The 25,184-nt window shown below is 38.6% G+C and overlaps 1 protein-coding gene across 6 annotated transcripts in view; it reads left to right on the top strand.

The window, feature by feature from the left end:
- PHIP (PHIP subunit of CUL4-Ring ligase complex) overlaps window positions 1-25,184 on the top strand; it is a 63,088-nt gene that overhangs the window by 5,329 nt on the left and 32,575 nt on the right. For 5 of the 6 annotated variants that reach the window (XM_080998847.1, XM_080998850.1, XM_080998849.1 and 2 more), the window contains exons 5-15: window positions 10,125-10,275; window positions 10,361-10,459; window positions 11,171-11,331; window positions 14,314-14,535; window positions 14,977-15,077; window positions 18,071-18,141; window positions 18,640-18,740; window positions 18,831-18,871; window positions 19,747-19,845; window positions 20,852-21,005; window positions 21,572-21,706. In XM_080998847.1, the coding sequence (XP_080854973.1) occupies window positions 10,125-10,275; window positions 10,361-10,459; window positions 11,171-11,331; window positions 14,314-14,535; window positions 14,977-15,077; window positions 18,071-18,141; window positions 18,640-18,740; window positions 18,831-18,871; window positions 19,747-19,845; window positions 20,852-21,005; window positions 21,572-21,706 (1,335 nt within the window). Of the gene's footprint in view, window positions 1-10,124; window positions 10,276-10,360; window positions 10,460-11,170; window positions 11,332-14,313; window positions 14,536-14,976; window positions 15,078-18,070; window positions 18,142-18,639; window positions 18,872-19,746; window positions 19,846-20,851; window positions 21,006-21,571; window positions 21,707-25,184 lie in introns of all 6 variants that reach the window. The other variant, XM_080998845.1, reaches the window with a different exon arrangement.

Genomic DNA, 25,184 nt, shown 5'->3' with positions numbered 1-25,184 from the left:
TAAAACATGTGTTTTGGGCGCCTTTAACCAAGTATCCCCTCCTTCTCAAGTGTTAATGTATGTTCACATTCTCAAGGTGATTGCTATTAGTAGTTTCACTTCTCCATCTGCGCTTTCCGCAGTCCTTTTTGAAAGTCCAAACTTAGGTTCTTTGATGCTACTTGTACAAGGGATAGTAGAGATGCCTTTTGGGTTGGTTGTATCTATGGGGTGGAGTACTTGGTCCTCTCATGGTAATGTATGCTGTCCTTCCTTCTTTTTCTGAAGCCTCCCAGGGGCTTGTGGTGGTTTGTCTATGGAACTTTTTTTTACTCACTGTGTTATTTTTATGGTGGTAGTTTGTTTTTTATGAGCTGCTGTGAGATCTTCATATGCCTTAAGTTGTGTGCATGGTTTGTGGTGCAGAATTGCATTGTTGCAGTTGTAGAATTGGAGTTTTTAGTAGTTGTTCATGTCTGCAAAGTGGAGAAGATAACACTGTGTCCATTTCTCATCACCATTTTGTCTTCTACTCAGTGATCCCGTTGTGTATTTCTTGTTGCTTGCATTCAGTATTCACGATCAATTTTTCCATAATGTTGCAGAGTGTGGAGCAGAGTAGTGATATGTGTGTTCCCCATCCTCTGGCTGCAATTCAGATGTGACAGTGCAGCGTTGACTTATCGTGGCAATGTGTGCTGGCATTTGTTTTTAGTTGTGGTGCTACCTGTTGATAAAACATGGTTTCTATTTTCATAGCAGAAGCATTGTAAGATACATTGTAAGATACATTGAATCTGCAAGAACTGAAGTTGAGAAGGGATCTATGTAAAGTTTATGCAATAGAAATCCAGACCTGTTAGATGCTCAAAAAGGGATGTGCAGAATTGAACTGTGATATACTTTTTTTCTTGAGCTGCATGTGTATTTTGATGTTCACAAATACCTCCTGTAGGAATAAGCTTTCCAGTCAGTTCAGCGGAAGGCACAGCAATTCATGAGTATCAGTAATGTTTGCTTCTTTTGAATTGAGCTTTAGAAACCGTACTGGTATGAGAACTCTGCTTGTTCATTGAAGCTCCTGTGCCTGTGAGATGTTACTAGACTTGGGAATTACTTGCGAGCATGCTTTTAATGTGCCACTTAATGTATTGGATTCCTATTGCTCACTGAGGTTTCTGAGTACTTCTGCAGTTTTCCTGTTCTTCCATAAACTAGAAGGATATGTTTAATTGTCTGAAAAAATAGGTAAGTGTAAGAACATAAGAAGCCCTGCTGGCTCAAAGGCCCATCTAGTCCAGGATCCTGTTCACATAGTAGCCAACGAGATTCCTCTAGGAAGCCTGCAGCAACACTCCTGCCACTTGTGTTCCCCGTCAAATGGCATACAGAGGCCTGCCACCTCTGATACTAGAGAAAAAAAATTCAATCTTGGGAATGCCAATGATTTAAATAACTATCTGATAAAGCTACATGTCCCAAGTGTAGAATGCAAATCTAGACACTATCAAATGCTTCTAAACATTGCTTCCCTAACTTGGTCGCCAAATGGTCATTTATTCAATGGAAGGCAAGGATGGGATCTGTTTGTGTAGACTGGGGACCCTTATTGGGAGTACAGATTCTTGTTTGTAAAGCCTTTTTTGACTTTCTGCTAAAAATGTGAAAGTTAGGCACATTTTGGCAGATTCAATACTGCTCCTCCCACCCATGTTTTGATAGAATGTGTGGCTGGAACATGTAAAGAAGCTGTCTGAAAAATGTTATCACACATCAGAAACCATTCAGTTTACATGTATTATATCCATTCATTATGTTATTAATTAATTTTATGAAACACTGCCTTTTTAGAAATGGATTTTTTTTTGTCAGAAAAATATATCAGTGGACAATTTTCTGGCAGACATCTGTAAGTATAGTAAGAATTAAATTAGACTCTTGGCAGTGGTAAATGCACTCGCTAATTGTGCTAGCACAACATTGAGGATGATTCATATATGACCCTTCTATGATAGGTGTAGAGTTGTGTTGGGAAAGAAATATTTGTTTAGAAGTTCACGATAGTTGCTTTTCCGTCTGTGCTATAAGATTGCTTAGGGGAAGAAAAGGTTATAGCATTTGGCATTCTTGTTATGACGTAGCTGGCATAGTATTTTCTAGCTGTATATATTTTGCATACTGGATTGGAGCCAGGTTAATTTATTTGCGCTTTGATTTTGAGTGAGCGTGTCAAGTATTTCTCAGAAAGCATATACAGAGCAGGAAAAGATATGGAAAAAGACACCTAAACTGATTTAAGGGCTGGAGCACTTCCTCTGCAATGAAATACTAAAGCAATTGCATTTCCTTGTTGAGAAAAAAGAGAGATCGTGGGGGAATAAGGAAGTTGGTAACATTTTCTTCTTTTAGAGTGAGACTGGTAGCTTCAAGGCTAAGGACTTTCTCAGTGGTAGCAACTGAGGATGAGATTGATAATAATAAGCTGCAGAAAGTTTTTGATAATTGCATGTTCTATTGCATGGTTTATTTTCCTACGATCTATTGTGTTTTTAAATGGATTGAATTGTTCATTGTTTAGATCTTTTTAAAAAGATTTTTTTTTAAAAAAAATTGTGGCTTGTCTTGAATATCTGTGTAGACCAGAAAATAGAATATGAAATAATGTAATAAATGCTTTTATTTACACTTACCCTTATTTACACTTACCCTGCCCTTTCAACTTTTCTATTGTGAAGCTCTGCATATTACACTGCTGGGCACTGCTTGCATACCCACACTACATCAGACCTCATACAGAAGCTCTTGAGTTGTCCTGTTCTTCCAGGTCTTGTTTACAGCTCCTCTCATGTTGATTATTATAGCTGTGAAAGTTCCTAAGCCCATGTTGGAATGCCTCACTTTGTCCCTACTTTCCAGTAAGTATTATAACCCTAGTCATATTTCTGGACCAGTCCAGATCAGAGTCTATCGTCCTGCATTCTATTTAAAGTAGTGACCAGCTGCATGGTTTGCAGCCTCCTCTCCTATTAGTTGCTGCCTATAAAATGGGGATTCAGTTTATCACAATTATAATCCTTTTAGATGTATTAACCACAAATTTGTGTGATCCCTTATAATGTCATCTAAAGCTAGTGACAACCACCATATTTTATGTGTGTTACACTCAGTAATTTCTTAACTTTTACTTCTAGCTTTGTGTCTATGTTTACCTTAAAATCATACTGAGTTTCTTTGTTTTTTGTTTTCCCCTAAACCTTTTTCTGATTTCATCTGTTTGGAAGCATCTTCTCACTTTTTGGTTTTAATGCTTTTAGTGGCTGTGGTTGGTTATCATAGGAATGAGCTACACTGAGCCTTGAACTTGTATGCTCCCTCTCCTCTGGCATGGCTCTAAGGAAGCTTTTGCTTCCATTTTTGATTACTTACAACTTGTCATTATGTCTAAATCCTAAACTTTTGTTAATCTTAACTATGGTTTGTTGCTTCAAACTATGCATACACCAGAGCCATGTTTTCATTTACTCATGGTTTTCTTGTTTGCTTTCTTTAATTGTCTGTTTCTATTACTATAATTTACAAATTCTGGGGAGTAAAACTACATTTAAAAAACAACTAGTTTAACTACTTAAAATAAGTTTAAACTGGTTCAGATTCATTGTTGCAAATTCAATACTTGCAACAAAAGTGTCTATGAATTTTTGTTGTTAAAAGCAGGTTGGGTGAGAGCTAATAACTGTGCAGGAAGCTCCTCTGCCACCACCAGTTCATGCTTGCTGAGAAGCTACTTCCAAATGTTGGAGAACCAGGAGCTATAATCAGAAGTATCAGTTGCAGAAATCCTGGAGCATGCACAAAAGTGCTTGAGGGGATGTATGGGGATATTTAGATGCTGTTGTTATTTGCACACTTGTAATACAGTACCGCATTTTCAAGAATGAATTGAGTGCTTAGAAGGAGAATAAATTTCATCACTCCAAATGATAGTTCCAGTTGTGGTTATACTTTTCTCATGCAAACTAATTGATAGCAGTTATGTTTATTTTTATGATTATGTGTGCATCTCCCCCATAGTAAAAAATACTTTAACTTTTATTGACAAGGAAATAATACTTTCAAACCTCCACCCATGAAGGACCTATGCATTTGTCTAGATCAGGCATAGGCAACCTTCAGCCCTCCAACCTTCGGCTACAGTTCCCAACATCTCTGACCACTGGTCCTGTTAGCTAGGGATCATGGGAGTTGTAGGTCAAAACATCTGGACAGCCAAAGGTTGCCTTTGCCTGGTCTAGATGTTTTGATGCTTGAATTGTCACACTCTTTGGGAACCTGATCAGTGTTATATATTTGTATCCTGTCTTCCTGACTGACAATAGACTTCTAAGGTATCTGAAAGTAGATGAAAACTGATATATATTAACAAATTAATAAGATTGTTTAAAGAGGAAAGACTGACTTTTATTTAGAAAGGAAGAGGGGGAACAGTGATGGCACATGTTCTCTTCCTGGGCCTTAGATGTTGCCACTTCCGTGTCTGTTTCAACTGCTGTTCTCTGAAGGTTCCATGGAAACCATAGAGGATAGTAGACCCCTCCCTTGTTTGTTACCTATCAATCAGGGCCAGGGAGTACCAGATGTTTCAGTTCCCAAGAGAATAGAGCATCTTCTCACATGGGCAGCTGGACAGTCAGCAACTCCTAGCGTTTTCTGATGACGGGGGCCTGATGAAGGTTCTGGGGGGACGGTGATGGAAAATGTCCTGTCCCTGAGCTTTACTACTGATGCTGTGATTCTTTCAACTGCTGCTTTTAAAAGTTCCATGTTGACACTATGGGTGAATAACACCTCTCCACAAAAAAGTATGCTACCTTATAACCCATGATCAGCTACTACCAGATTGATTAGTAATCATCTGATGTTGCAGCTCCAGACTTGATGTAATTTAGTTCACTCTAATGGTCCAGTATTTTTACCCTGATTCCTTCAGTTCCCCTGGTCACTGGCAAATGGGTACTGATTATAATTTTCATGGGGCACATGACTGAGTTCTTCCCTCCAGCCCCAAAGAATTTTTTTCCACCCAGGATTACCTTCACAGCTAAAGAAAGGATAAAAATTATTCCCTGCAAGGAAGCAGTTGAATTGGTAGCAAGTACTTTTTAACTCTACAGTTTTTATTTGAAGTATTTTGGGATTTCTAACCTCAGAAGTTCAGGATGGTGTCATTGGATACAGCCTTTCTCTCATACTAGTTGGAACATGGTTCCCATCAGGTAATTGATCATGCCTGATTCTCATGGCAATGGCCTCAGTCGCAGCAACAGGCTTTGCCTCTGTTGCCCTTTCAGACCGAAAGCATGGACAGAATTCATGATGAATAGATTAATCAGATGATGCTCAGTCATGCACATTGTCCTTCTGCACAGCTCAAATTACCACCCATGTCTATGGATCTGTGGAGGAGGAGGATGGATCCAGCTGGCTGACTAACTGGATCCAAAGGCTGATAGCTTGTGAACTGACACAACAGCTAAGACTTCCTTTCTGTTCACCTGTTGTGGTGCTTCTTTCTGGACATGATTTGGCCATCATGAGGCTCCTTTTATGTCTTTGAAAAAGCTGTTTGACTGTGGGCTCAGTTTTCTATCTGGTGAGTGCTCTTGGCAAGGTACTCTGCGAGTCCTGTTTACTCCACAGATTTCTGTGGCAGCGATCATCACATGATTCTCATCAAGGCTGGGGAGTAGGTTGTGGGAAACTCATCATTTCTTCTTTGTGGTATGAGGCCCTTGAAATGTCCATACTCTTCCACACATTTTGGCCTGCAAGATTCCCCTTGGAAATATTTCCTCATAGCATAGCAACCATTCCCAGAATAAGTAATTAGAGAAGTATGGAATCAGGTACTCTTGCCTCTGAACTTTAGCATAGCAGTGGGGCGTACACAGTGGCATCATTCCTACAGCAGTTGTTCTCTGGGAGAGGATGATAATCTCACAGGCTTCTTGGTCAGATGGGATGCTGATTGCACTGTGGTCCAATACTTGTTCCACTTCTGGGGATCTCTACCTCTGCTAACAATGAGTACCTCTAAATCTGTTGCTGAGCAACCATGGGTTGGAGAATGCATTTCTTTTCAGGTGGGATGACTATTTCCTTTCATACTATCTTGCTGATAACAAGGACCATCACAAAGATAAGATGGACAAGATAGACTGCATTCTTTCCAAGACTGCCATGGTTACTACTGTTTGCTGGACTTTTCAGACCTTTCTCCTTCAGATTAAGAGCAGACTTTCCTTCCCAACAATGTCAGATCTCAAGAGGATAGTCTGTCAGGTATTTCAGATGAGACTGAGGGGCATGTGGTCTTCTCTAAGGTTCTCGCCTGACAAGGACCCCAGGGTATGCTTTGGAAGAACAACAACCCTACAGAGAACTCCTGCACAGCTGGGACCTGGAAGAACTCTGTTTCATTGCTGATTAAGCAGAAGTTTGTTTTTTGTTTTTTGCAGTTTTTCAAAGGGGCAGGGGAAACCTTAGGAGAAGTGGAAGTTTATGCAGTATTTTTTTTATAAAACAAAACCTCTCTGCTTTAACAAAATAAAATGTATCATAACTTAGAATATAAAATTGCACCATTTAATATGTTTTTAATGAAATTTAAAATGGTGAACTGCAAATATCCCAAATTTTAGTCTACTTCTGTGGTTGGTGCTCAGTTCTTACTCAAACTTCCAGATTTTTTCTTTCAGGCTCTGGAACGCATAGTTCCTGTTCCACCTTTTTCCTGACCTTTTTTTTAAATCATCTAGCAAGCCAGGGCAGTAACTTACTTGTTTCCCAGTTTGTAGCCAGGTGTCTGTCACAGTCATTTTGAGGGAAGAGGTGGAAGGGATCATCTTTGAAAAGAAAAGCATATTTCATAGGACACTCACCCACAGTGTTCTCCCCACATTTCCCCTGGAAACATTTAAAATTTATTTTGGAGGGGAAATAATTCTTCCCTACTCTGTATCTCGCCCACCCCCCCAACATGGGTCTTGACATCTCTAACGTGACCTCTTTGGGCCTGGAGTATTTGCTGCATATGCTGGAGGGTCTTCAGAGCAGGTCAGCAGCTTTTAGCCAGGATTTCTCAGTGGATCCTATAAATTCAGAAGCATTATAGCACTTAGTATCAGGGTTGGGGGGAGGCAGGAGAAGGCTGCTCCTAACCCTAATGTTTCACTCATCTTTCACCTTCTCGGTTTCAGAGATTGCATTTCTGAAAGCTGAAGCAAACTATCACCTATTCACAAGGAACTGTAATGAAGGCTACTCAAGTTCTTGTTCATCAGATCCTTGACCAAGTTTTTTAAAAAAACAAAACGAGTTTGGGTGTTTCCTCAACCTCTAACAAGAGTGCTGCTGTTGAGTTCCCCATGACTCTCTATGACTTTCTCCAGAGTGCTAAGCTGTAAAGGGCTCATAGAGGCCAATTTTGTTACCCCAACATTTTGCGTCCCCTCCCCCCATTTGACACTCTTTCCATAGTTTCTGGTGTATACTGAGTGTGCTCAGTCCTCATTCTGTTCTTGTGAGGTCTCTCTTGTACCTTCTGCAATCATGCTACATCTTCACCTTTTTTCCCCTCAGTGTCTCCAATTTGTCTCTATTGCTGTAGGTATGGTTTTCCTATTGGAGGGATAGTAAACCTTTTTGAAGCCATGCTAATTATCTTGAAGCAGTGAATTTCATAGTTCCATCATGTGTTTTATATAAAAGTTTTTTTTTATTTTTGCCTGTTCTGAATGTACTACCAGTATGTTCTGTTGGGTGGCCCTGAGATCAAGTATTAGGAGAGAGGACAAAATCATTTCTCTATCAGCTTTTTCTACACTGCATAAGTTTATTCAAATGTCACACCTCACTTCTTAATCCTCCCAAACTAAAACACTGTAGCTCTTCCTTACAGGGGTGATGCTTTAACCTCTTATTTTGGTCACTGTTTTCCACATTTCATTGTAAAAGATATGGTACTGGAAAAATCTAACATCTGACATGCTATTTTAAGAACAGTTACTACTTTTTATGTATTGTTTTAGTTCAGTTTGCATTTACTTACTTTTTAAGGATTATCTTAAATATGTTTTTAATGTTTCATATTTTATCAGTATTTTAATTTGTGTGGGTCGCTAAAGTCTCTGCGTGAAAAGTGGAATATAAATATAATAATTATAATAATATTAGTTACTAGTGTCCTTTTTCTTGCTTGTTAATACTAAAGTAAGGCTCTAGAGGAATACATTAAAAATACATTTTTGTTCCTCCTTATTCGGGGCCTTACTTTCTTTCTTCTAAAATTTTGCTTGCCTGTTGACTGACAAGCCTCATTCACAATCACAAAGGCATTTATATCTATATGATAGAAAAATTGAATTAAAAGAAAAGGGAGAAACCTTTTAAATTTTCTCTAGAAGCTATAACTGGTAGTGAGAAAAGCAAATAGAAGTAATTTTTCACTTCTAGAACTTTGGTTTTGATTGATTGTTACGCAAAGTGTGGCCAGAGCATGTTGTAAATTTAATTTAATTTCTTACTAAAAAGTTAGTGATGTCCTTTAAATCCAGCAGTTTGTGTTAATTCAAATCATGCCCCAACTGGTTTTTATCCATTCACTTCGGTGAGTACAGCAAAATATTCTCCTGTGCACTATATAAGTATGAAAGGGGGAGGTGTGCCACCTTTTTCTTTTTCTTTTATTAAAAAATAGTCTGTTAGATGTGTCATTCTGCAGCAATTGACAAAAGTGCAGTGAGAAAAACACCCATCTACAAAGGCAAGGTAGGGGGCGGGAGGACCCTTTAAAAACAAAAAGTAAGCTTTTTTTTAAAAAAGATGATCTTTTGTGCAACTACTTCAGTGAGAAGGGAGAAAGCTGGGTTGCTTGTCACTGATTACGTCATAAATTGTCTCCTGTAGATTGATGAACTTGGATAATGACATTTTCATGTGGCAATTAAAATAATAATGAACATTTTTATCTGGGGAGGAGTACTGCATTTTTCTGCATTCTGAATATAATAACCTTGTAACTTAAGTGCTATTGAGAGAAAAGACATGCAGATGTGCACACAAATTAGAAAAAAATATTCTTTTAATATATAATAAACTAGTCATCTGGGAAAACCCGTTGTTAAAAAGAGTATCATCACAATTGATACTGTTTGAGTATTTGAACAAGAAGTGCATGAATTGCATGATGGGGTTCATACTGAGAGGGAAAATACAGTGCGGAAAAGTTTTCCTGCTGAGATATAAAGAGTACACAGTTCTGTCTTTGCAGATCCAAATTTGGCTGCATTTGCATGTAATGGTAAGCCAGGGTTTCTAGCTTATTGTGGTATACTATAAATAAACAGTGTGCTAGTTCACACTGTGCGATCACTCCTTCTTTGCTTCTCCTCTGGTGCAGTAAACAATCCAGGAAGCCTTGGCTTTCCATTACGTCCAAACCCAAGGGTCTTGGTTTGTTTCTCCCTAATAAGTCATGATCTATAAGTTAGCAACAAACCCATGGCTTAAGATTTGACGAGAAACAAACCGCAATCCCTGGTTTGGTAGAACTGACTTTGGTAACTGCTCCTACTTTGTAGAGAAACAGACCACAAGCCTGGGTTCGGACAGCAGTACAAACCAGACTGTGAGGCAGCCAGAGTAAGGGAGGTGGTCAAGGGAACTTCAGTGTGTACTAGCACACTCATTCATATTAAATGAATCAGACCTATGTATGTGCAGTGTTTTAACTATCAAAACATTTTAATGTTAATGCTAAATACTATTTCTAAAATATGTCACCTTGTTTTCAAATTGACTCATTATGATACTGCGTATTCAATACTATTTCTGTAGTGATTCAAATAATTTTGTTTTCAAATTCATAAATATTTTAAACATGAGGTTAGGGAAAAATCAGTCTAGATTTTATTTGTGTGTTCATGTGAGTCCTCCTTTAAATACTGCTTTCATTGTTGTGTATACTAGAAATCATAGAAGCATTTCAGGTATCAAATACTGTCCCCTTTTCAAAACATCACCCCCCGATACTTTTCTAAATTAACAGAAGAATATTGGATATTTAACTCCTGGTTTCTTCTTAACAGGTAAAATACTATAGACACTTGGCACCTGATCACCTGCTTCAGATATGCCATCGACTAGGACCACTTCTAGAGCAAGAAATTCCTCAGAGCGTTCCAGGAGTCCAAACATTATTAGGAGCTGGAAGACAGTCTTTGCTTCGCACAAGTAAAAGTATGGTTCCCCCACCCCCCAAATGACTTGTACACTTATTTTGTTATGTTTCTATGTTTATATTTTATTTTATATAATCAAATAGGCTGCAAGCATGTGGTGTGGAAGGGATCTGCTCTTGCTGCATTGCACTGTGGAAGACCTCCAGAGTCTCCAGTAAACTATGGCAGTCCACCTAGTATAGGTAAGAGTCTTACTAAATAAGTGTGTAACATTGCTAGTGCAGCAGTTGGATTTATGTCAGTAAGGTTTGGTGGCTATTTGTTGCTGTGGTGTGTGTTACTTCTACCACTTAGAATTTTTCTGTATGTTAGTCGTAGTGCTCATAAATCCTGGTATGACATCTGATTTCAGGCTTTAGGAAGGCATCTATGTATTCAAAATAGCTGATTAGATGCCTTTGCACGTGTTTGTAACCATCACATCCCAGTGTCTGGGAGACTTCAGCACTGACTGAAACCTGCCAGACATTTGATTATAGTGTACATCTAATGAACATCTAATTCTGTGCCTACAGGATTATTTCTGCATGCATGCTTTCTCTTTACACTCTTCTTTTTTTGCCCATCAGTCTAGGTAGCAAGTCCAAATTGCTTCCCTTTCTTGTAGTTAGTAGTTTCTGTGCAAAAAGGTACTTGGGAGCTTGGAGAAGATGACATGTTTGCAAGTTAGTATAGAAAATGGCCAAGAGGAAGTCATAATCTGTTTCTTCCCACATTTATTGTCTTCCTATTGAATAGTAACAGTGAAAGAATTGGGGGAATCACTGGTGGTCAACTTTTTACTATCCAAAAAGGAACTATTTAGGAACCATTTTTGTATTGCTTTAGGAATGATATTTGCCTCTTTCTGGATAGCCACCTGACTGACATACAAAATGCTTTTTTTTTAATAGCTGAAACTCTCTTTTCAAGAAAACTAAATGGAAAATACAGGCTTGAACAACTTGTTCCAACTGCTGTATATCAACATATGAAAATGCACAAGCGAATCCTAGGACATTTGTCTTCGGTATATTGTGTAACGTTTGACCGAACAGGCAGACGGATATTCACTGTAAGTGCAAATTCATGAAAATGTGCATAGTCATAAAAATGTTTAAATATATCTTTAAGGATGATGTACTGTACACATTACTATGATGCAAAGCAGGTAGCTTATGGCAAAAGGTTAATTCATCTCGTTAAGCACAAAATTTCTACATTTCTCTCTCTTATGGTGCTCTTGAAGGGGTGGTGGTTCTGTGGAGCCTCTTCTGAGGTGCTGGTCTCCGCAGTCCTATTTCAGGACGAATGTAATACTTTCTGTGGTGGTACAGGCCAGCCTCATAGTCTTCTTTTGACAAGAAGACCTGCTTTCTTTGGAAATAGTTGCGAAACACAATATTTTACCTGGATATAAACAGAGGGACATTTTGGAAGCAGGAACTTCCCGCTGGAGGCAGGAAATTCATAATGAACTTAACTGAGAGAAGGGACTCCATGGTCTGTTTCTGCTTGTTTTGCTATGGTGTTTATTTCTTCTGTCACGTGTGCCCTTGGTTGCGTTTTATTCCTCTTCTGAGTGGATGAAAGGTAGGGCGCAGAGGGCCTTCTGGCGGTTCCCTCACTGCGAGAAGCAAAGCTACAGGGAACCAGGCAGAGGGCCTTCTCGGTAGTGGCGCCCACCCTGTGGAACGCTGTCTCATCAGATGTCAAAGAAATAAGCAACTATCTGACATTTAGAAGACATCTGAAGGCAGCCTTGTTTAGGGATGTTTTTAATGTTTGACGTTTTAATGTATTTTTAATCTTTTTTTGGAAGCTGCCCAGGGTGGCTGAGGTCTGGCTTTAGCAGTTAATTGAGGTGAAAAATTGTATCATTTTTCTGTTTGTGTGGAAGATCTCACTGCAGTTGCAGTTCAGACTTATGACTCTAGGAGAGGAACATCTGGTGAGTCATCTTGCCGCTCCAAAGTATCGTAGCTTTGTTATTTCACTTTCCTCTTTATCACCTAGGATCAACCTGGGGTTAGTGAAGGTGATGATGGACTTTCTGTGTTTTTCTCGACCTGTGTACCTTCTGTTGTTTTGGATAGGAAAGATTAAAGGTTGATTGGAAGTGACTGGAGGATAACATGGAATAATTCCCATTTCAGTTGGATGTAGTAGGTATCCAAATGGGTTATGTATCCTCCTGCTGCTTGGAAGGCAGGAAACCACATATCATAAGTTTGCTGAAGTTTTCCTCATCAGCTGAGTCTTCATCTCATTTCTTGACTCAGAACAATCCAGTTTCTTCTCCTCCATTGTGTTTATTTCTCAAGCTCAGAGAAATGGTTTTTTCCCTTGTATTACTCTATTTTTCCTGCCATTTTTGTCTTTGCTTCTTCTCAGTTGCTGCTATCATTTTTTATGTAAAAAAGAAGAGAGAGATCGTTCTATTCCTATGCCTTTCTCCTCTCAGACTTGCCCCTTGCCTTCCTGCTGCTCAACTCTTGGCAAGGGAAGCTCCTAAGGCCACCTCTTCTGTAAAGCATATCTTAGTGGTCAAAACCAAGTGGACTGTCTGAGGAATGGCTGCAGTGAAATTTCCGATGACTTCCTCACCCATTGTACTTGTTCATCAGGAGCAGTCAGATTGTCTCCTGGAAGGGCTTCAGCCATCCTGGCTGTAGATGCAACTAGAGCATTGATTTCTGCCATTTCTCCTTTCACTCCCCAATTGACAACTCTGGTGTCTTCCCTGCTCCCCACAAAAGCAGCTAATACTGTCTCCTGCCCCTTTTTCTTCCACTCTTTGCACCGCAGGCCTTAACTAAATTGCTTGTAACTGTGCAGTGCCTTATATGAACCAGCAGAGGGTGCAGGATCCCAACAACTTGATTGAAAAACACAGTTGGATGGTGGGGGGGGGGGACTGACTCTTAATGCAGCTCTTGTTGTAGGTGCCATGCAGAGTGTTTGGATAAAACATTGGAATATTGATGCCACTTCTAGGCCTAATATAGCAACAATCCTAGTGGAAGTTTGCAGCATTTCCTACCTGCATGGCAACATAAAATGCAAGATTGCTGGAAAAGGTTAAAAGTAGTGGTGGCAATATTTGTATTAGTAACTTTAAACTATGGGTTCAACTTCCCCTGCCCCCAGACACAGTCATGGCTATATGCACTTTGTATTGCTCTCTCTGTTCCTCCTCCCAATTTTTGGAGTTTTGGGGGAAGGCTTAGATGGGCTTGAGCCCTTTTGTTCTGGTGATCATGATAATTGATGGTTGTGTTGGCAATTTCAGTTGCTTCCTGTTTGCTTATTCTGCTCTAGTGAACAGAGCGCCGTGCTGGAAGTTGTTTATGTATGGGGTCACTGGGAAAGATGTAGTCTACTCTCCCCTCTTGATAGGCCCGTATAGGTGTCACTGAACTTCCTTTCATACATTCCCTTATTAAGAGAATTTGCTGTCAGACTTAATGTTGTAATGCTTAGATCTCAGCGAAAGTGATAATTAAAAGTAGGCAATCAGACTAAAAGGATTTTGATTTTTCTTCTTCTCCATGAATTACCTATGCCAGCACTGAGAACTTGTAAATGATATTAGGGATAAGAAATCTTTCTTAACATAATGCAGTAAATAGTTCCTAAAGGCTTATTTTAACAGAAATGCTGGCATTTAATGCAGTGTTTGGAATTCAATTTAATTGCGTTAATTCTGTAGCTTTGCCATCGTATCATTAATGTTTTGCTCTTTCTTAATTTTTAGCATGTGTAACTTGCAGTTGTTGAAATATATATGTCTAATTCTGCTGTAGTAGGAAGGTGTGTGATGCTATTTAGGGCAGGGCAGGGAGGAGAGATTCACATTCGGTACAATGACTGAATAGGAATCAGAAGCAAACTTCCTTGCAGAAGGGGTTGCTTGGATCCAAATGAGTGTATATTAGGGTCCGTATTAGGATCCATATGAAATCTGTATTGGAGTCTCATAAACTAGCTAAGCTCATAAACTAGCTAAGTGCCATGAACTTCAATTGGGCAGTAATTGTGGTTAATCTGTTTTAAGGGTTCTGATGATTGTCTTGTGAAAATCTGGGCGACAGATGATGGAAGGTTGCTTGCTACTTTAAGAGGACATGCAGCAGAAATATCGGACATGGCTGTTAATTATGAGAATACCATGATTGCTGCAGGGAGCTGTGACAAAATGATCAGAGTGTGGTGTCTCCGAACATGCGCCCCTTTGGCAGTTTTGCAAGGCCACAGTGCATCCATAACATCACTACAGGTAACAGTTTGCTTCCTTCTATGGCATGATTTGAGCATTATTAATGTTATCTTCTCACTTGTGGATATCTATGACACTTGACTTAAACAAGGCAGGGCTGCTCAGTCAGATATCAAATGCCTAGACAAATTCTTATGTGTGAATTGTTAAGTGGATTATTTTGCATTCCTGTTTGAAACAGTATAGGTTTTAACTGTTCTGAACAAAGACAATGGCAGGGGAGAAGGAATATTATTTGTGATTTTGTGTGTGCATGTGCGTGCGTTCTTCTGCCTGCAGTGAAGATCTTTCTGACAGACTTATGCATGTGGCTGATTAAGTAACTTTTTATAGAAGTGGTAATTATGATAGAAATTTGACTTTATACTGAATCATTTGGATCACTTGTTTTCACTGTTTGCTAAAAATCAAGAATTATAAATAGCTTTATTTGTTTTGCAGTTTTCACCACTATGCAGCGGCTCAAAGCGATACCTGTCTTCAACTGGGGCAGATGGCACTATCTGCTTTTGGTTATGGGATGCTGGTACACTTAAAATAAAGTTAGTTTCTCTCTTGTATGGTATTAAGCACACTGTGGAATTAAACACTGCAGTTGATAATGGGTGGCTTTGGGAAGTTATGGGCTTTTACTGTTGTTGTTGTTTAAATTTATATACTGCCCTTCACCTGAAGATCATAGGATGGTTTACAGAATGAAAGCACAAACATACATTATATAATAAACAAAACCATACCCTCACAGTTTAAAAGGCCATAGATTGTTTAAATAGCCAAAGGCCTAGGAGAAGGAGGTTTTTGCCTGGTGTCTAAAGAAGGCACCAGGGAAGCTTCCCTAGGGAGAGCATTCCACAAACAGGAAGCCGCTGGAGAAAGAGCCCATTTTTGTGTTGTCAGTCTTCAGACCTCTTGTGGAGGAGACACACAAAGAAGGGCTTCAGATGATGATTGCAGTGTCTGGGTTGGTTCATGTTGGAAGAGGTGATCCTTAAAGTATTAAGGTACGCAGCCATTTAAGGCTGTGTAGGTCAAAGCCTACACACTTTGAATTGTGCCCAGAAACTAATTGGCAGCCATTGAAGTCGGGTCAGGATTGGTGCAATATCCTCAAACTATCCTGCGCTGGTGAGCATTTCTTATTCTCTCCCCTCCCCCCAAACTCTCCAAAGGTGGTTTGTGTGTGCATTGGGGTCTGGAGGGGACAGTAGAAGTAAAGGAAGCTCCATAGAATTCTGCCCTAGGTTGTTTCTGTGTGTGTCGGTGCTAATATTATAATTTATATTGCTTTCTATATATCAGAAAAAGTAGCAGAGGATTCATACTAGCATAACAGAAAATCCTATGCCTGTTCATTCATAAGTAAGCTACATGGTCTTCAGTGAGGCATGCTTCTTGGTTGATGTTCTTAGGATTATAGACTTGCAGTTTATTCTTATTCAAGTCCCATTGAGTTTAATTAAACTTCTAGTTAAGTATGTGTAGGATTGCTGCCTAAGCCATGAATCTTCAGTGTTAGGGGTCAAAAGTCTCCTCCCATTACTACTTTTGAAATGATGATGCAGCATTTAAACACAGTCTGTTTACTATTTTACTAATTTCAGTTACAGTATCTTTTTATTATAAAAATGTTTCAAAATGTCTGAGCTGAATGTAAACATCCATGTTAAGGCTACTAATGTAACCTCTTTTGTAAATCAATTACTGGATGCCTTTGTGACATTGGGTGATTAACAGATGGGCAGCCTTAGACACCTGTCAGATTGGGCCATGAGGGAGGAAGATAAGAATCTAGCCCTTTGGCCATATCCAGTTCTCCACCCTCACTGTAAATGTCTACATTTTTATAGAGCAAAATGTAGGTAGGTAGCACGGGCATAGATTTTAGATAGTGCCTTTATGCTGTATGACAGATCTATTTAATTACAAAGCAATACGTTTTTTAACCACTATAGTATGTGTTCTTATACAGGAAATACTCTTAATGAAACTGACTTCAATAGGCCACTGATTTATGTTAGCAACCCTTGATTGGCTTTCTCCTATATTAGAGCATAAGAAAGGGTGGGATTCTTGATTTGTGTATTGAAACTCGGAGAATGTACCTGGGATATATACCCGGGATTCACAATGTGGCTGTAGCTCTAGGGCATGTACCCACTGTATGTTTGGAGACTTGTCTCCCTGTCACATCTTTCATATTTATTGCAACAAACACCAATGTACCTGTAGTGCAGGGGAAAGTTTGAAGTTGCTGTAGGCAAAGAGTAGACAGTTTATGAAATGACTTTGAAGTCCTTTCAAAAAGAAATAAAAAGGCATGGCTCTGGAAAATACTGACAATACCCAACACACAGATGTGGTTTCTAATGCATCACAGCCTTTATTTTATTACTACAAAGTACTGTTCAGATCCCTGTAAAAGGAACTAAAACGTATACTGTTATAAAAACCTGTCTTCGGTAAGGTTGTATTTTGCTTTTCTGTTACAATGGAGTTTGCTTCATTATCCTAATTTGAATCCTACAATATTGCCCAGGGAATATAATTAAAGAAGATTTCCTACATGTTGTCCAGGCCTAGGGCTTGTGTATAGATTTAGTATCAGAAAAAACCCCAGCTACTTCCATCATTATAAAGCATAATAATAATAATTTTATGAAATCTTGGATTCTGATGCACAGCATGGTGATTTTTGCAATTATGAAATGAATGAGACTCTGATTTATAACAAGCAGTTGGTGAAGTACTGCAAGAGAAAAACCATGCCATCATTTATTTTTTAAAAACTCCTCCCCCCGCCCCCATATTAACATTGCATGGAGTTGGTTGCTGATTGCAACCTATTTCACAGAGATCACTAATAAACTAAAAACAGATTAAAATATGCACCAGCACTCTCAATATCTGGGTAGACTTATCTAAACAAAAATGTTTTGTACAAAGAGTACAGTGAAGGTGCATGCCTGATACCAATAGCCAAGGAGTTCCAAAGTGGGTACTTTGTGATACCTGTAAATATGCCAGTTCTGCAAATTGAAGCTGCTGAGTAGGTGAATATGGGGTAAGGAGGTCTCACAGGTAAACTGGCCCCAAGTTGTTAAGGGCTTTATATACTAGCAGTAACACCTTGAACTTGGCCTGGTAGCAAATTGGCAACTGGTGCAGGTCTCTGAACACAGGTGCTATATGCTGACAGGTCTCATTCCTGCTGCAGTGTTCTGCTTTATCTGCAGCTTCTGGATCAAAACATGGGAAACCCCACAATGAGTCTTGAAATTACCAATCCTTTAACTTTTGGGGCTCGACTTTCCCTGTCTAGGAATAGCTGTAGCTGTTGAACCAATTGCAGGTAGTTCTAGGCAACCTGAGCTTCCAGTGACAGAATATATCTTAGCCTAAGAGAGTAGGATGAACTCTATTTTAGTTAAGTCTTCCTTCTCATTTAGATTAATGCCTTTATTTATGAGCTACTGACTAATTCAGTTGCTGTCTTAGGTTCTGGTCATGGTTTTAACTGTGTGTTTTAACCTTGCAGTCCAAGACCAACAAAGTTTACAGAGCGTCCAAGACCTGGAGTCCAAATGATCTGCTCATCTTTTAGTGCTGGTAAAGTGCTCCTCCTCTCAAACCCCGTATTAGTGACATATTCATAACTTTTAAAAATGTAGCAGTAGAATTTGCTAAGTAGCATCCTGATGCTGATTTCTAGATGTCTGAATTGTAAACAGTAAGCAAAGGATTTGTTGAAGGCCATCTTGTAAGGAGAGCAGTGTCTGAGAAAGTCTTGTGATTTTCCATTAAGTGGCAACGTTCTTAAATGATACATAAATGATATACTGTACCTTTATCCTCTTCTGCCTATGAAAGCTTAATTGCTAAAATATGTGCTCAGGTGAAGTATCTAATAATTGTGTCTAGAAACATTGAATCTCAATATAGATTTGGATAGTGGTTGAGTAAAAGTATTATTGTTTTGGTGTTGATTTTTTTGTCCATGTCCATAATGATCAGTACACTGGAGCAGACATTGGCAAGTGAGATGGAAGATTGTCTAATTGAGAAATAGAATATTATGATGATGGTGGTACTTTTTGTTTCCTTTAGGTGGAATGTTTCTGGCCACTGGAAGTACAGATCACATCATTAGGGTTTATTACTTTGGATCAGGTCAGCCAGAGAAGATATCAGAGTTGGAGTTTCATACTGTAAATACCTCCTCAAAATTGCTTAGCTATTTGTTTGAAGTGCTTTGGCATCTTGTAGTCATGATGTTAATTTTTTTCTTGTTCACACAGGACAAAGTGGACAGCATTCAGTTTTCTAACACTAGTAATCGGTAAGCAACTTAACCATTTGTGTATATCATAAGGAATGCCTATCAAATTTGACCCCTATGGAACCAAAATCATTTCCCACCCATGGCCTAAGGATTTGGCAAGCTGAAAGGGTGTGTGTGCTGGTGAGCAGGGGGAGAATGGTTTTGATAAGGGGATGGTTTTGGCAAGGTGATTGGAGGTGGATAGGTGGGTTTGGCAAACAAAGTGAGCAGCCCTTAGAAGATAAAATATATACTAGGGAGGGAAAAATGCTTTTAAAAATATTTGCTCCATCCCCATGTGAGGTTTTTTTTTTAAAAAAAAGCTCTCTTGCATAATCCTGACCTTGTGTTCTGCAGGCTTCTGTTCTGCCTCTACATGATTCCTCTCTTCCAGCTGTGTTATCCAGCAAGTCTTTCTCCTTAGTGCCTTTTTTGCTTGGTGCCTGCCCATTACCTGTGCTGCCTGAATCCAATGGCAGCTGTAGTCCAACAGCACCTAGAGGGCACCAGCATTGGCTTCCCCTGCTTCAGATTATATAGGTTGGAAGCTTTGGCACTGGACTCAGGTTGCTGGTTAATAAAAGTTGGGCTGCAATCCTAAGCACATTTCCCTGGGAGTAAGTCCCAGTAAATCCACTGGACTGAGCATTGGTCTACTTCTGAGTAGGCATGTATAGGATTGCAGTATTGTTCTCGTTACACAGCACTTTGTGTATGCCCTGCAGATTCCATCTAATGCTGTTAGTCAAGAATTCAAGAAACCATAAATAGACTAGTGCACTTAAAAGTATTACTAGATTGCAATATGATCTTTTGTGAAATCTGTAGAGAAAGCATTGCAAAAAACTGTTTTGCTTGTGAAAGACAATTAAAGGCATTTTTCTCTTTGTTAGATTTGTCAGTGGAAGTCGTGATGGCACAGCACGCATCTGGATGTTCAAGAGAAGGGAGTGGAAGAGTATTTTGTTAGATATGGCTACTCGGCCTGCAGGGTAAGCCATTTTGATATTGAGTATGTTGAGTATGTGGTTAGGAGTAGCTGAGGCATGAAATATTTAGGAGTCTGTTGGAAACAAAACAGGAAAGGAAGGGCAGGGCAGGGGAGACAGGACAAGTGCCACTTAGAAATCAGTGAGGGCTCCGTCCATACCACAATAGTAGGGATTGTGGACAAATGTTCTGATTCAACTAAGAATGTAAAAGGAATGAAGAATGAATATTGTTGGATAATAAATAACAAGATGAAAGATTAAAAAAAAATTATTAAAAGATGATCCAAAAAGAACTCCCTTAAGAGAATCAAGTCTTTTTGTCTTAAGGCCGTCCTTCAAAGAATTTTTACGTATTTTTTTTTTAAAAAATTATAATTCCAGTAGCCCTTTAAAGACCAACTAAGTATAAGCTTTCTAGGTATGAGCTTTCGTGGGTATACACACTTCTTCAGATACTCTGAAGCAGAGGTCGCTGCAACCTTATAACTGTTGATGACTGTTACTGATAGCAGTTGGTTCCACAGGGAAGGGCAAGGGATTTTTAAAGGGATAGATGACCAAAATTAGATTTAGAATGTATAATAGGACTTGAATCCAATATCTCTATTCAGACCAGGTATCTCCATAGTTTTTAGTTTGGTAATGAGTTGTACCTCAGCAACTTCTCTTTCAAGTATATGTCTAAAATTCTTTTGCAATAAGACAGCTACTTTAAGATCTTATATAGAATGTCCTGGGAGATTGAAGTGTTGGATAAGTTAGTAGAATTTTGGATTTTATGCATATATGATCATTGTAATCCTAGTTCTCAGGATAATTTTCAGCCACCTGTGTTTTTTTAATGTTCAGCTTTATTGTGCAGTCTCTTTGCATCTAGTACCTAGTGTGTGAAAGGATCATGACAACTTTCAAGTTGACCAAATCTCTAAAAATAATCTTTGCACTCCTGAAATTCTGACAGTTTCTGATTAACATTTTTATATGCTGTTTTGTTCATTAATTGTAGACAAACTTTACAAGGAGTAGAAGACAAAATCACAAAGCTGAAAGTTACAATGGTGGCTTGGGACCGTCATGACAACTCTGTTATTACTGCAGTTAATAACATGACTTTGAAAGTCTGGAACTCTTTTACTGGGCAACTTATTCATGTCCTTATGGTAAGGAAAATAAAGTAACATTCCTCTTTCTATAGGATTGCTGTGCCTTCCTACTGAAATTCTTCTGTTGTATATATATTTTTAATTGTTTCAGATAGTTTAAAATATTGATCATGCAAGATAGAAGAACAAATTTTTGGAGGGTGGAAGTGTTGGAAATATTATAGATCCTAATGGGCTGGTTTGCATATAATACTAAACTATGGTTTAGTGTTATGTAGTTGAGCTTCAGTGAGTGCCTCTCTATTTCATCCACTTTTTGTATGGCCAGGAAGAAAACTGCTTCTGAGATCACTCTCAGTTTCAAAAAAATTGGATTTCATAATAATATATAAGAATCTATTATTAGTTGCTAAATAAGCCAACTTTATAACAGGATTCCTTGTTTTTACGTAATGCTAAATCAGGATTCTTTGAAATGGTAAGGAATCTCATCATGGCCATGATGAAAATGTCATTGTATGGGATTTGGCTAAGGGAATGCTTAGAACTTACTACATGTTAAATAATTGGATTTAACATGTTCAGTTTAGTTAATTTGTTTTCTATTCTTTTTTAAATATCAGGGTCACGAGGATGAGGTATTTGTACTTGAGAGTCACCCCTTTGATCCTAGAGTTCTCTTCTCTGCTGGCCATGATGGAAATGTCATAGTATGGGATTTGACAAAGGGAGTAAAGATCCGATCTTACTTCAACATGGTAAATAATTTGGTTACTTATATAAAAAATGATGTTATAGAAGCTCATTTTTCCTTTAACAATTGAAATCAAGTATGTGGTATATACTTATTATAGATGCATACATAATACAGACAGATTAGTAATGTAAACACTAGTGCGCTGATACTTTACATTTTTCTAGACTTATTAATGTATGTACATTGGATAGGTGATTTAAAAACTAATTGCTGCTTAGTCAGTTAAATCTGAAACCAAGAATATGGTGTAGATCCATTTTATTCATTATCACAGTTACATCTCAACTGCAACACCTATTCATCACTTGAGGAATTTTTTCAGTCAGGATTGTTTGATGATGTTGTGTCAGCCCATCACTAGTCTGTCCAAATCTGGTCCATAGTTGGATCAGGTTTGGGCAAACGTAAGTAATTTAGGAACACCTTGAACATGACTTGAAAGATTAGATTAAATTTATTTTATAGAAAGAGAATGAAGAGCAGTATCCCCTGGTGGAGTTCATAGAGGTTTAGGGGCTGGTGATGATCGCATGTAACAGCACAAATGTGCAGATTGATGTGGGTGACATGGTGCTATAACTAGATCATTAAGCAGAAATTAAACCAGCATTTCTGAGTTGAGGTGTAACAGGAAACATTTGCTATGATATTGGAAGTGAGGAGTGCAAAGAGGAGGGAGCCACAGCTTATTTTCCTGATATCATTAAGTAAACTGGGCCTCTGGCCAATCTTGCAAATGGAAATGTAGTGTACAAGATAGCATGTTGAAATGAGTTGGTCTCATGTCATTCATTGCATTCAGTCATACCAAGAAGGTATATACAGTCGTACCTTGGAAGTCGAACGGAATCTGTTCCGGAAGTCGGTTCGACTTCTAAAGCACGGCTTCTGATTGGCCGCAGGAAGCTCTTGCAGCCAATTGGAAGCCACGGAAGTCCCGTTGGACGTTGGGCTTCCAAAAATAGTTCGCAAACCTGAACAGTCATTTCTAGGTTTGCGGCGTTCAGGAGCCAAAATGTTTGAGAACTAAGCTGTTCGAAAACCAAGGTACGACTGTACCAGATGAACAAAGAAGCTCACTAAGATGCTTACCTGCTCAGTGGACCAAGATACAAATGAGCCTTTTGGCCATGCTCACGTGCTCTTCCCTTCTTGCTGTGCCTAAATGCAAAACAGACATTAAACATAGTTTTCTATTCTGTGCAAACTGGGAAATGGTGGTTACCAGCTTTGGAACAAACCAGGATAATAAATCTAATTCAGAACATGGCTTAAGATCCTGGGTTGTTCTGAAACTGGTAGTCATAGTTTCCCAGTTCAGACAAAGCAAGAAGCAATTACTGTTTTGGTATTTCCTGGTTTAATTATGGTTCGCATGAAGGGGCTGTGTACACTGACAAAGGGGTTGTTGATATCTTCGTTTATTTAGCAGAAGTATGATCATCTGAATGTGGCTGTGGTCCAGTTGCCTGGAACAATTATTCTTTGCCAATAGCTATTTATAAACTTGCTGTATGAAGGAATTGGGACCACTTCCTTTATCCCTTGTAACAGGAACATTATTTGTATACAGTTGCTGCTTTGAACATGAAAATTAAGGGGAATTCTCCTCATGCTAATATTGCTCATTTCTAAACTCTAAGGTGAAATCCAACTTTAAAAGAGCACTTGAGATTTATTGAAATGTTATAATTGAATTCTTTTTGCCTAGACACTCTTTGGATAGTATGATACTATCTACTAATTCAGAGCAAATGGGTTCTTGTAAACTGTAAATCAAGCAGAGATTAAGGTTTGTGATACTCGTGATTATTCCACATCTCATGCTCATTCAGTAAATCCCTTGCATTTTTCAGTTGTTGTCTCTTGCTGAAGATAGTGTTGTATAAATAGATAAAACTGAGCCAGTGCAAACCAATGAGTTGCCTTGTGATCTTTTAGGGTGCTTCTGTTAGTTGTGGTTATCACGCACCATTTTGCTGTTAAGTGTAGCAGACGGCTATCCAGGTTGTTGAAAATCTAGTCTTAATTTTAAAATTAAGTATTTCACATCTCTACTGCTGTTCAGTACTTCCAGCACACCTTTTCAGCATCTGCCACTTTTCCAACCCTAAGCCTGCACTATTAATTAGATTGCCCATATTGGGGATTAGATCCTGTTGAAATCAGGACTTTCTTTGAAGTAAACATGTAAAGGATCAGGCTCTGAATGCTGTGTTAAGAAAAACTACTAAACTGGTAGTCAGATGACTTTTCTAAGTAAACTAATTCTGTTTAACGAATTTGTAGACAGACTTGTAAGTCTTATAGCACTGAACGTTTGAATAGCAACTGATGTGAGATACAAGGCTGTATCCATCGCAGGCATTGTTAGCACAAATGCATTTTTGAGCTTGTGCTGTGGAACTTCCTTCCTTCCCATGATACAAAGGGTCCAACCTCCTTTCCCTTTGATATCAAAGACTAAAAATTGTGCCATTAGAGAGCTTGAGTTGATACAAAATTTATGTAGCTATCTTTAATAAAGGTTGCTTATCCTATTCAACAACCCCTTCTTTGACTCTTTTTAGGATAGAATAGTAAATGCTTTTCTCCATCTCTTTGGTCCTGTTGTTTGGAAGTAAATTCTATTTGAACTAAATGGAATTTACTGTCAGGTAATATGTTTATTACTATGACTTCTTGTTTACTGATTCTGATGCACATCTAGAATTTTGAAGAGCATGGAGTTACACCATAATCTCTGGGCCCGCTATGCTGTATACACTAATCAAGACAACCTCTGTACCTTATTTTCTTGATGAGAAATAGGACTATTTATCATTCTCTTTCTTCAGAGAATGCAAGGTTCAGCTAGCTCTTATTTGTGGAAGGGAACCCCATTTCCTCGCTTGCCTTGCCGTGGTTAGGTGAAAGTGTTTTGCGCTTAAGTGCCACTGAAATTATTTTGCAACTGGGAATATTGGTAGAGTACATAGGGCATGAAAGTTCAGAGTGGTGATTGGTCACCTGTGCTTGGTTGACAGGTTTCAGGGAAAAACAAAAACCCATTTGTTCTGGATTAATGGAAGTGGAAAACCTGAAAATGAGTATCAGGTAAATTCTTTTTAAAAATATTTGCAGTTCTTTATATGAGTTGCAATCAATCAAATACAGTGTTCAGGTTGAAAGTAAAAAGCAACTAGTTCAAATATCCTTATTGCAGTGGCAACAATTGGGCAAGTGCTTTAAATAAACAGAATTCATTGTGGTTTGCAAGAAGGGCCAAGAACTAATTTAGCACTTAGTCATGAAATGAGACCAAAGGGCAAGTGTCAAATACTTTTGTTCCCATGTTGTAAACTAATTTTTATTGCAGCTTTTAATGATAGTTACAGTAATAGCCTGATCCTAAACATGTTTACTTAGAAGTATCTTCAAATGAGACTTGCTTCCTAGCAATAGAATATTAGGATTACAGCTTTGTCTTTATTGAAAAT

This window comes from Podarcis pityusensis, assembly GCF_964106645.2.
Source record: "Podarcis pityusensis genome assembly, chromosome: 3".
Taxonomy (NCBI): Eukaryota; Metazoa; Chordata; class Lepidosauria; order Squamata; family Lacertidae; genus Podarcis; species Podarcis pityusensis.
The sequence above is the reverse complement of the archived record's forward strand: the minus strand, read 5'-3'. Positions and strand labels throughout refer to the sequence as shown.